At 37.8% G+C, this 13,087-nt stretch overlaps 1 protein-coding gene across 7 annotated transcripts in view; it reads left to right on the top strand.

Annotated features, from left to right (window-relative positions):
• Positions 1–13,087, top strand: part of CCDC102B (coiled-coil domain containing 102B) — a 286,189-nt gene that overhangs the window by 51,754 nt on the left and 221,348 nt on the right. For all 7 annotated transcript variants that reach the window (XM_070512879.1, XM_014865138.3, XM_070512882.1 and 4 more), the window contains one exon: positions 1,262–1,370. In XM_070512879.1, the coding sequence (XP_070368980.1) occupies positions 1,262–1,370 (109 nt within the window). The remainder of the gene's footprint in view (positions 1–1,261; positions 1,371–13,087) is intronic.

Below are 13,087 nucleotides of genomic sequence, written 5' to 3'. Positions count from 1 at the left end.
CATATCACCATTTTTCCAGCTTCTTATATTTTATCACCATTTTTCCAGCCTCTGCCCACCATCTAGTCACTAAGTGAAGTCTACATATTTTTTTGTTTTTGTTATTGCAGCATCCCACTTTTAAGTACCATTTTCTGTATCAGTTATCTTTTGCTGCATAAAAAACCCCCCAAATTCAGTGGCTTAAAACAATGATTTATTTTGCCCATGTGGAGGCAAGGAAGCTGGGGTCAGCTGACCTTCACTGGACCTGCTGGGTTTGGTAAAGCTGGTAAGGTTGGGCTCAGATCTGCTTCACATGTTTATTTGGGGACAGCAGTTTTGGGGGGAAACTCTTTTCACAGTGATGGCTGTGGCATAAGAGAAGAAGACCAACCACACCAGTCTTTTCAAACTTCTCCATCTGTCAAATCTGCTAATAGCCCATTGTCAAGGCCTAGAATGACGGGATGGGGAAAGCAACACTGCATGGAAGTAGAGGAAAGGGAATGAGTATTTTTGAACAGTAATCTAATCTACCATACAGATGAGGACTGGCCATTTGCAAAGGTTGATACATACTAATTATAACCAGAAATAAACACTTATTTCCAATGATTCTAATAGACATATGGGCATAGAAAAAAAGTGAATGATTGAGATATTAAAGGACTAGATTTTAATCTTTGTTCTGTCACTTATTCTACAATTGGAGAAATTAATTTCAATTATTTTAAATAATTTAAAGAAAGATCCCAGTGAAATCGCTTCATTAAAACAAAATTGCAAATATTTAAAAATTATTTTTATATCCCCAATAAATGAGAGATTTCTTTCATTGTCAGGTGGGCTCCTTGGTACTCTCTATCATATCAAAGGATTCTTCAATCATATACAGTGACAATATGAAGTTGGATAAAAGCCATGTTAAAATTAGAAACATGTACATCCTCTTATATAAGGAAATTATATGAATAAGAGGCATTGTGAGAAATGCATGGATAGTACAGGAGAAAGTAGGCAGAAAGTCACTTATCTGGATACTGGCAAGGCTAAATTAAATATGTTTAATCTGTTGTAAAGCTAATTGACAGAATAATAAATTAAACCAAATTTTAGTCAATATTTGTAATTTTTAATAAGGTGAAAAACATTTCTATCGTTACAATGATCATATACAATTATCAAAAATTCTGAAAAAAGAAAATCTAAAATTGAATGCATTTCTAAAATTATTTTTAAATTGTAAGTCTACTTTGCTTTCTTTTAATTCTTGATTTAGAATGCGCTTATCTTTGGAAAAAGAAATAGGACGACTGGAGTCAGCTTTGTCTGTATGGAAATGGAAGTATGAAGAACTGAAAGAATCGAAGACAAAAAATATGAAAGAGGTATGGAGACAGACGATGGAAAGGAAGGAATGAAACTGATGGTTTGCTTTGTTTGGATGTGTAACCTAGTGGGCAGAAGTCTCGATAGATAAGAGGAAAGGAGGTTAAAAAACTGAATGTCTTCTGTAAGAGGAATATTTGAATTCACATGTCAATAGTGGACTCAGTTAATCTCAGGCCATAAGGTATCTTGTTATAAATAATGCATATTTTTAATGATAAACCACATGACATCATTAACTATCCATTCCAGTCACATGCGAGGGGACTGCTGAAGATGTCATATATCATCAGATCTGTAACAAATAATTTTATCTTATTCTGTAATGAAGCAGTCTGAAAATATCAATTTATCTCAAGTGTATTTAGGGTTTTTCACATTGGCATTATAAGTATTTGGGATCAGCCACTCACTTTTATACTTTTCCTTTGCATTTTCACCCATAAATGTCTGTCATGAATGCTTTCCATTTCAATGATTTATTAATATTAATTATTTAAACAATATTAATTGTACATATTCTCTGTACTAACACATTGTGCTAGGTAAGTATGTGGGATAGAATAATGAGCAAAGCAAAGAAAAGAAAGACACTGAGCAAAAATAATGACAAGCTAAATGCCATCAAGTGAGTTAACATTTACCTGTGTGTGTGCAATAAACACACATACACACATACAGACCATATGTATGTGACAGCTGTCTAAAGAAGCTGAGTGTCTAAGTCAATCGCGTAATCGTGCCTTAATTGGAAGCACTCTTCCATCAGTTGTTAAAAAGTGATGAGCAATATTCCTCTTTGTTTGTGAAATCCTATATGAATGTTGTTTCAAGTTTGTTTCCAGGAAGTAATAAAGATTAGAGTCACTAACTTAAGTTTACTGAAATCACATGATGAAATGTTCAAGAACCTTAGTTGCCAGCATATGCCTTAACTTCTGGACCATACGTGGCCATCCCGATATCCATAGAGCATAGCAATCGCTGTGCACGAGTTCAGAAATAGTCAGCTATTAACTCTGTGGACTGCTGAGGTCTGAAAGGAGGGGGAGCTTCTCCTAATATTCTTAAGCAAATATCTCTTGTTTAAAAATCGTTTACTAATGAAAGGTCACTTCAGTGAGAACCACAGCAGGTTAGTTTGAGAGCATTTGTCATTGAGGGGTAAACTAAACAAAGCTAACAAGCTAGATTAAGTTTATTTCTCCTCTATGGATTTGTGTTAGATTTTCAGAGTGGTTCTGTTTCTAGCTTAAACTTTGGGGGGTTGTGTGTGTGTGTGTGTATAGTGTGCATCATGCCTTTACATGCATAGTGTCTGTATTCCCAGGTACCTAACTGAACACTATGTCTCCGGGTATGAACACTAGCAGTATATCAATGTTATATGGAAAAATAGTTCACAACACAAAAACCACGTTATGCCTAGAGTGTATGTGTGTTTGCTCTATAATATAACGGGCTCTAAATTTGATTGAGAAAGCTAATATTTAAGATAGAATTGGTCTTAAATTTGATTTTTAAGAGAACATACATTTACTATCTACTGCCACTAGTGGGCAGTGCAGACTTGATAACATTAGTCTCCTACAGCTTTTTATTCAAGCAGTTTAACATTTATGTAGCAACTGTTTTTGAAAAAAGTCATGGTTTTGAATTGGTCTACAAAGTGATATGTATATTTTAAAAGGTTTAGTGTTTTATATTCAAAGGTATTTTTGATATCAAATGGGAAAATGCTTACTTTAAATTGCTTAACAAAGCTTTGTAGATGAGAAGAAATAAAACCAATGAAGCATTTTAACATCATAAATTGGGTCTGCATTTTGATACCCATACGGAAATATATATTAATACATATATGACACTTTTACTAGATAAAATGATGATATGGTTTCAGAACAAAGGAAATCTCAAAATTGTTGTGGAAAATTTGTCCAGCTACTTCAACTTTTTTTTCCACCCTGAGCTAACATACATTGCCAGTCTTCCTCTATTTGGATGTAGGTTGCTGCCACAACATGGCTGCCAACCAGTGGTATAGGTGTGCTCCTGGGAACGGATGTTGGGCCACCGAAGTAGAGTATGCCAAATTTAACCACTCGGTCATGGGGCCGGACCCTCAACTATTTCAACTTTTGAGTATACATTTCAGTTAGATGAACTTCAGATATGGGCAGTGAATGAAAATGGCAATGAATGAAAAAAAGAGCTTTTATTGCAGATGATGGAAAGTTATGACAAATAGAGATAAAGCAAAAAACATTGTTTGAATTTTATATGGGATTATTTTTTAAAATATCTCTTCCCACCTCCTAAAAAGGAATTTGTGATATTCTTAGAGCTTTTTTTTTGCTGAGGAAGATTCACCCTGAGCTAACATCTGCTGCCAATCCTCCTCTTTTTTGCTTGAGGAAGATTTGTTCTGAGCTAACATCTGTGCCAGTCTTCTATTTTGTGTGTGGGTCACCACCACAGCATGGATACTGAGTGGTGTAGGTCTGTGCCTGGGATCTGAACCCAGGCTGCCAAAGCAGCACGTGCTGCTGAACTTAACCATGAGGCCACAGGGTCAGCCCCTCTTGGAGCCTTTTTGAAGAGACGTGGTATGCACATATGTTTAAGTAGTTTTCACAAAATATGATGGAATGTTTAAAAATATTTAAAAACTGAAGAAAATTACTTGGTCACATAATTATACATACAGTGTTTAATTTTTTTTTTTGCTAAGGAAGATTAGCCCTGAGCTAACATCTATGCCAATCTTCCTCCGCTTTATATGTGGGTTGCCACATCATGGCTGACAAGTGGTGTAGGTCTGGGTCTGGGATCTGAACCCATGAACCCACGTCGCTGGAGTGGAGCATGCCAAACTTAACCACTATGCCATGGGGCTCGCCCCTGTTTAATTTAATAATAGATTATAATAGAACAAGAATTTTACGGTACATTTAGAAATGGCATTATAGAGTAATTATAAGTATATAATATTCAACATTCCCATCCAGTTGATGGACAACCAGAAAAAGCTGTGTCGTGACACCTCCTTTGGAACTTCATATGAATCTCCTTTCTCACTCCACTCCTCAAAAATTCTGACGAATGACCTTCATTTTCACTGTAATTCTTCATCTATAAAAAATTTTCAATGCAATGTAATTCTTTGTTGGATGCCTGAAACTGCTGCAAGCAAATCCGTGCCTGGCTAAGAACTGCTGGTGGGAAGATCAGCAATTCTTAAAGCTGGAAACAGATGTGCTTAATGGAGCCAGATTTTTTAAAATATATTTGAAACTTTGCTGTGCTTTAGAGGGAATCAGTCTTAAATCAGTGACATTTAGAGAAGAGCAAATATAAGGATTTAATTGTAAAATCTAGTAAGTATTTAAAATGCAACCAAGACAATGAGTAGTAGAGATGATTATATTCAAAGTGTTGTTCCCTTGCTGAATTTAATACGTATTCAGCTTTTCCTTTGCAAGTCTGTGAATATTGATTTGGAATTAGATTATGAATTCCAAGTGTACCGAAATGATCTTTTTCATGAAATCGTATGGTCTAGAGAATCTAATGGTCATGTAGGAATATTGATTACAAATAATTGTGGCACCTTGCTTTAACAAGAAATGACCCTGATTCTTTCCATAATGGAAGATATTTTTTACCATAAGTAGAGAATACTGCTAACATTTTAAAATTGGTCTCAAGCTGAAAAATAACTTTTTAATCATTTTTTGAAAATTTTCTACTTTTACCTGGCATCTTTTTTAAGGATTTATTGAGAAATCTTCTACATTTTTGTGATAGTAATAACGTTTCTAGTAGTTTACAATTTACAGGGTTTTTAAATAAATATTTATGTTAAATATTTATAGAGATGCGGGCTTCGTGGGGGTTCTTTATGATTCTAATAGCTTACATTGAAGCCTTAACTCAAACACCCCAAAACATCTTTCTGATTTGGCAGAAACAGAAGGTTAAAATTAGGAGTTATGTAGCTAAAATTCTGCACTGATATCTTCACTTTGAGAAGGATTATGCCATATAGGAGTTATTCTACAAACATACAGAGAGTCTCCTTGAAGATATTTGTAAGAAATACATTATGGTGGAGGATTAATATACTTGTGAGCTGATTTTGAAATACTGTATCTTATTGCTATTTTTGTAGCTTTAATAAATTACTCCATAGAAGTGACCAACAACATTAATGTGTCCTGTCAGTTCTCACTCCAGCTGTAGCTCGTACCATCCCTGCCAGCTCTGCCGCCTCCACAGTCAGAGCCATCTTAATCTCTTGCTTTGCCCTCCCCTTCAGGTCTCCTGCCCATCACTTTTGACCTATTCATTTTTCCACCCAGCGACCAGGGTGATATTTCTAAAAGTGTACGTTGGATTACAAACACTTCAGTGACTTGCCTTTTACTGATAGTATAGCTGCCTTCCAAGTACTCTGGAAGCCCAAGGAAATCCAGATCCACTGGCTAAACCCCAGATGTTGACAGGTCAATGGATGCCCAATAATGACACCACTTTTTTCTACCTTAACTGTTCTAACAAGCAGTGCCCCAAATTTCAGTAGATAGTAGCCAATAGAAAATTATTTTTGACTCACATACATTCCCTACATGTGATTGAAGGGCAGCCTTCTCCCATCCAGTGACTCTGCTGTCTCCTGAGCTCTCATAGGTCATGCAGCTGGACACTCTGCATCTGAGCAGAGATTAGAAAAAAGAGAGAATGGGGTGTCACATAGGGACGACTTATATGGACCAGGCTTGGGAGTAGTGTACATCATTTCCACTTATGATCCAAAGACAAGTACTCATTTGCATAGTGACACCTAATTGTAAGGGATGTTGGGAAATGTATTCAAGATGTATCCTCAAAAAGAAAAATAGGGGCCAGCCTCATGGCTGAGTGGTTAAGTTCGTGAGCTCTGCTTTGATGGCCCGGGTTTTGCTGGTTCAGATCTACCCACTGCTCCTTAAGCCATGATGTGGTGGTATCCCACATAGAAGAACTAGAATGACCTACAACTGGGAAATACAGCTATGTACTGGGGCTTTGAGGAGAAAAAAAATAAGAGGAAGATGGGCAACAGATGTTAACTCAGGGCCAATCTTCCTCACCAAAAAAAAAAAAAAAAAACTTAAAAAGAAAAAGAAAATGGAATTTGTAGCCATCTAACCAGTTTCTGCTGCAGGCATCATTATATTACATAACATAGCAATATTTACTTATTGATATTTCCTGTGAATAAATATATTAAAATATTGCTTGTATTGTTACTGATAAACATATTGTGAAGACTTTGGCTTATATTTAAGGGAAAGTGAGCTTCCTAATTCTGAAATCCATATTAAAGAGCTTGAGAGCTTGGTGTGCATCCATACAGCTGTCCTGGGCAGATGGAAGCTTCTTTCACATGGGACCCTTTCCCTCCTCATCCTACGTACTTGAGAAAGGTTGTGCAAAGTGTGCTTCTTGCAGATATCTCTTCCCCAAAGCAAGGGAAGAGAGGAAGAGACAGAGCCATGTGCCCAATTTCCCCTTTGAAACTCACCAATCAGATAACTCCTCCTTCTCCTGGGTAAGAAGGAGTAACAGAAGGAGAGAGACCTGGAGTCTTAGGCAAATAGCTGGCCGACCACAGGGCTGGATACTTTGAGTAGAGAAAAGCTTCCCTCCCTTTACTACCTACCAGAGCCTACAGGATTTCACTGTTTTTTGGAAAAGCTGGTGGGATACTTCCCAGAGCTCTCTTGCCCAGCCTCCTTCACCTACAAGCATAGCATCACCTAACTACCAAGAAGGCAGAGGGAGGGGACATGAGGTGGCCACCGGGAGGATTTCTCTGTTCTAAACCAGGACAGTGTGATTTCACTTCTGAATGCCTCTCCTGTCTGCTCTTTGTTATTCTCGCCTATTCGCGTGAACCTGCAGCTACACTGCCTTTCTTTCATTTCATCAAAGGAACCAAAATTTTCCTGCTCAATCCCAATCTGCCAGACACAGAAACCAACACTGAGCCCCAATATGGCACCATTCCCTGGGATGCTCAGCCAGCTACCTGGGGGCAGGTTGATTACATTGGACCGCTTCCATCATAGAAGGGGCAGCTTACTGGAATAGACGCTTCCTTGAGATATGGAGTTGCCTTCCCTGAAGACAATGCTTCTGTCAAAACTGCCATCTGTGGACTTACAGAATGCTTTATCCACTGCCATGGTATTCTACACAGCATTGCTTCTGATCAAGGAGCTCACTTCTCAGCAAAAGAAACGTGGTAAGAAGCCTTTGCTCATGGGCTCTCTGACCTTACGAATGTCTCTACTGTCCTGAAGCCACTGGCTTGATAGAACAGTGAACTGGCTTTTTGAACACTCATTACAGCAGCGACTAGGTGGCAGTACCTTGCAGAGATGGGGCAAGGTTCTCTGGAAGTCTGTATACGCTCTGAATCAGAGTCTAGTATATGGGGCTGTTTCTCTGAGATCCAGGATTCACAGATCCAGGAATCAAGGAGTGGAAATGAGAGCGGCACGACGCACTATTACGCCTAGTGACCCACTAGCAAAACGTTTGCTTCCTGTTCTCACGAGATTATGCTCTACTGGCCTACAGATCTGAGTTCCAAAAGGAGAATATTTCTGCTAGGAGACACAGCAAGGATTCCATTGAGCTGGAAGTTAAGTCTGGCACCCTCTCACTTTGAACACCTCTTGCCTCTGAATATGCCAAGAAGGGAGTTACTGTGCTGGCTGGGGTGACTGACCCTGACTACCGGGGACAATTGGACTGCTACTCCACAATGGAGGTGAAGAAGAGTATATATGCAATGGAGGACATTCCTTAGGGAGGCTTAGTATTACCATGCCCTATGATTAAGGTCAATGGAAAACTACAACGACCCAGTGCAGGCAGGATTACTAAAGGCTCAGAGCCTTCAGGAATGAAAGTTTGGGTCATCCCACCAGGCAAAGAATCATGACCAGCCGAGGTGCTTGTTCTTCAAAAGGAATGTGGAATAGACAGTTGAAGAATGTAGCTATGACCATGTGACCTGACACTCTACTGAGTATTTCTTCCTTATTTTACCATAAATATGTTTGTATGTCTCTCTATCTATCTCTATATATCCTTGTTTTCTTTCCTCTCTTATTCCCTTATCATTAATATGAAATGTATTGTCTTTATATCGATATTTAAGTATTATTAATTTTACATCAGAGTATTTACGTTATACAATATCAAGGAGAAGAGTAAACATCACCTAAAGACTTCATCTCCTCTTATGGGGAAGGGGTTAATTTTTGGTTATATGCAGGATAGTTGTATCATGGTAGGTGGAATTGTGACCTTATTATTATCTTTATTTGAAGATTAAGTATGGCTTAAAGACATGCATATGGGTGCCAGCTTGAAAGGAGTAGACTTCTGATGGTTAATTTTATGTGTCAACTTGCCTGGGGTAAGTGATGCCAAGCTTGCTAGTCAAACATTATTTATGGGTGTTTCTGTGAGGGTGTTCCCAGAAGAAATTAGCATTGGCTTGGTAGACTGAGTAAGGAAGAGCACCCTCACCAATGCAGATGGCATCATCCAGTCCACTGAGGGCCTGAATGGAATGAAAAGGCAGAGGAAGGGCGGATTTGCTCCCTGCTTGCCTGGAATGTCCATCTTCTTCAGCCTTCGAACATCGCCACTCTCAATTCTCCGGCTTTCAGAGGTGGACTAGGACTTACAGTGTGAGCCCTCGATTCTCACATCTCTGGGATTGGATTAGAACTGACTTCATTGGCTCCCGTGGTTCTCAGACCTTCAGATTTGGACTGAATTACACCATCAGCTCTCCAGGCTCTCCAGATTGCAGACTGTAGATCCTGGGACTCTCGGTCTCCGTAACTGCAAGAGCCAACTCCTGTAATAAACCAATTTTTCTCTCTATAAAGATAGAGATATATAGATATATATCCTGTTGGTTCTGGTTCTGTTTCAAACCCTGACTAATACATCTAGGTCCACACTGTTTTCTCTGTCTAGAACAGTCGCACACAGCTCTTTCACCTCCTACCAGCCAGTCACATCTTGCCCTTAACTTCATTTTACACATCACTTTATAAACAGGAAGGGCTTCAGGCCAAAAAATGCTTCCTTGACTATTTTCCCTCAAGGAAATATGCAAGATTTTAAAAGATCTCATCAGACTTGTAGTGATCTTTGTGTTTGTTTCCTGTGTGCCTTTCCCATTGAACTTCAGCTTCATCCTAATATAGGCTCTGTCTCCTTTCTCGGTCTCCCTCTGTCCAGTGCTGAACAAACATGGTTATAATTTGTGGTGACCCCCACTGTTTTCCCAGCTCTATATACTTATGTTTCTGAACAGTGGCTGCAGCTATAGTGTGAGGAGAGTAATTGAAATCCTGGACCTGTCTTTCATTAGCCTGATGAGACTACTGTTCCACGTCCCTCAGGATCTTAGATCTCCCAGGGCGCTGGAGCGAACCTTCACCCCAAGATCCTATCCATCATGAAAATCTGTTCAGCTTGTTCCTTGCAAGACATAAATTAGTTCATCAGGCCAAAGAGGGAGGCTGATCAAATACCATATTAGAATTCTGTAAATGTATAAGAACAATTAAGCATATGGGATGCTACTTTGCTGATATAAGTGCCTTCAAGACCTTTTAAATAAACGTAATTAAGAATAATATAAGCACTAAATTACCTAAGTCAGAATTCATTGAACTACTAGTGGATAATTTATAGACATTGCCAAGGTAACCCTCAGAACACTGAGATGACTGATTTAACTCTAAGGCTGCCATAAGAATTCTGAAAGAAAATTAAGCTATTCAGAATCCACTCTACTTGTAGAAATGTAATATGATAAAGAAAAAGATAGGTTGAAATCAGGTGTTATAACATCTATTTAACTTAAGAAATACTATTTTAAAATTTAAAATATAGCACAAAGGAATCAGCTCGTATTTAATTAATCTATACAAATATATAGTTTGAGAATAATGGTAAAAGTGGATTAAAAAGAACAAAGATAAGACCTCTAAGTGAGTTACACAGTGGCGATGATCCCACGTGGTGGGGAGCATTTGGTCTATGGAACATCTTTCTTTTACATCCCAGCCATGGAACATTTTCCAACATTGAATGTCTCATAAATCCAAACATTCTTTTTTTTTTCCCCTAAAAGAAATTCCTATACAAGGATATTCAGTTAAGAATATTCTGGAGATAAGGATACTCCTTTTAGTAAATAGCATTAGTTTATTTTACCTGCAGGAGCAGTGTTCATGTTGAAGAGGAGATTGGACGAGGCACCTGTCTTCTTTCCTTTTCCCTAAGAGTATGCTCATCTCCCTCTCGCCGTGTACTGACACCAAAGGTATTAACTGCGTACTACCGAGTGGAAAAATCATATTTAAAACAGGAATGTATAGTATAAAATTTAAAACTTCTCTATTATATAAAAATCTGGAATGACAAATTTAAACTTGTCCATTCTTCTCATATACATTACAGATTTTTTACTCTATAAACGTCCCTTTTATTTTTTTTTCAAACGTATAATTTAAAGACAAGGACTTTAGAACTATGAATGCAAAATTTTGGGAGGGTTTGGAGGTGGTATATTTTTTGGGGGGTTCCAAGTGTTTCCAATGAATTTTTTAGCTTTATTGAAGTATAATTGATATGCAAAAGATTGTCCACATTTAATGTGTACATTTTGATGAGTTTGGACATATGCATACAGCGTGATACTGTCATCACAACCAAGGTACTAAACATATCCATCACCTCCAGAAATTTCCTTGTGTTCTTTTGTGTGTGTGTGTGTTTGTGTGTGTGTGTGTGTGTTTTGTGGTAAGAACATTTAACATGAGGCCTATCCTTTTAACACAATTTAAAGTACACAATAACTATAAGTATTATGTTGTAAAACAGATCTCTAGAACTTATCTTGCATAAAAGAAATTTTATACCCATTTAAAAATAATTCCCCATTTCCCCTTCTCCCCATCCCCTGGCAACCACCATTGTATTCTCTGCTTCTATAAATTTGACTGTTTTGAATACTTCATTTAACTGGACTCATGCAGCATTTGTCTTTCTGTCACTGACTTATTTCACTTAGCATACTGTCCTCTCGGTTCATCCAAGTTATTGCACATAGCAGGATTTCTTTCCTTTTAAGTTTGAATGACATTCCTTTGCATGTATGCATCACATTTTCTTTTCTGTATGTATACATCACATGTTTCTTTACATGGACATTTGGGTTGTTTCCATATCTTGGCTATTGTGAATAATGCTGCAATTAACATGAGGATGCAGATAGCTCTTCAAGATCCAGATTCCAATTATTTTGGATATATTCCAAGAAATGGAATTGCTGGATTCTATAGTAATTCTATTTTTATTTTTTTGAGGCACCTCTTTACTGTTCTTCACAGTGAAGATTTCTCATATACCTCCTGCCCCTACCCATACAATCCTCCTCAATTATCAATATCTCCCACCAGAATGGTGCATTTTTTACCAAGATGAACCCACATTGACGCATCATAATCACCCAAAGTTGACGGTGTACCTTAGGGTTCATTCTTGGTGTTGTGCATTGTATGGGTTTAGACAAATGGATAATGACATGCCTGTATCATTACGCTATCATACAGAGTATTTTTACCATCTTAAACATCCTCTTTGCCCCACAACCTTTGGCAACCACTGATCTTTCTATTGTCTCCATAAATTTGCCTTTTCCAGAATGTCATATAGTTGGAATCAAATAGTATATAATCTTTTCAGATTGGCTTTTTTCACCTAATAATAGGCATTTAAGTTCCCTCCATGTCTTTTCGTGGCTTGGCAGTTCATTTCTTTTTAGTGCTGAATAATATTCCATTGTCTCGATATACCAGAGTTTCTTTATGCATCACCCACAGAAGGACATCTTGGTTGCTTTCAACTTTTAGCCATTATGAATAAGGCTGCTATAAACATCTCTGTGCAGATTTTTTGTGGGGTTTTCAGTCTCTTTTCATTTATTTATTATCCCTGCTGAAATGAGTTCCTGCCTTGGGTTATTTCATAGGTCACTGGCTTCTCTCTAGAAAGCAGCATTTGAATTAAGCATGATCAGGGTTGTGTCCAGGATAACAGCTCAAAGTATGGCAAGCTGTCTGGAAGGAACTCCATTTAGCACTCTGATGAGAAAGAGAGTGGTGGAAATGCAGAGTGTCACCAACTCCTCTCCAGAGCCGTGGTGCATCCTAATTAGCATCAGTAGTTTAATGAGAGTTAAGAAATCATAAAGACAGAAGGCTCCTTTATCTGATGTTTTTACAGGGATCATATAAGAGGACTGAAAAGGCACAGATGACATACTGGAACAGAGAGTATTCTTTGAAATGCATTTTACAATGTGCAATTGTCGCTTGAGGCAATTTTCCTTTGTAATTAGTTCTGAAGTTATGATCAAAGCCAATGGAAGGTATAATTCCATATTCACATGAAAATATCTTCTAATGTGTACAAAATGAGGTGCTGATGAAATCTCATGAGGGTTCTCACATGGATAATCTGAATATTGTAAAAAATGGTAAATAATCCTTTAATGCAATTGTATAGAATTAGCAGAATCCATTAGATTCACCTAAGAATTTGTTTTTAAATTCATATGTCCAAGTCTCTC

Source organism: Equus asinus, chromosome 7 (genome assembly GCF_041296235.1).
Source record: "Equus asinus isolate D_3611 breed Donkey chromosome 7, EquAss-T2T_v2, whole genome shotgun sequence".
Lineage (NCBI taxonomy): Eukaryota > Metazoa > Chordata > Mammalia > Perissodactyla > Equidae > Equus > Equus asinus.
This window is presented reverse-complemented; position numbering and strand designations above follow the sequence as displayed.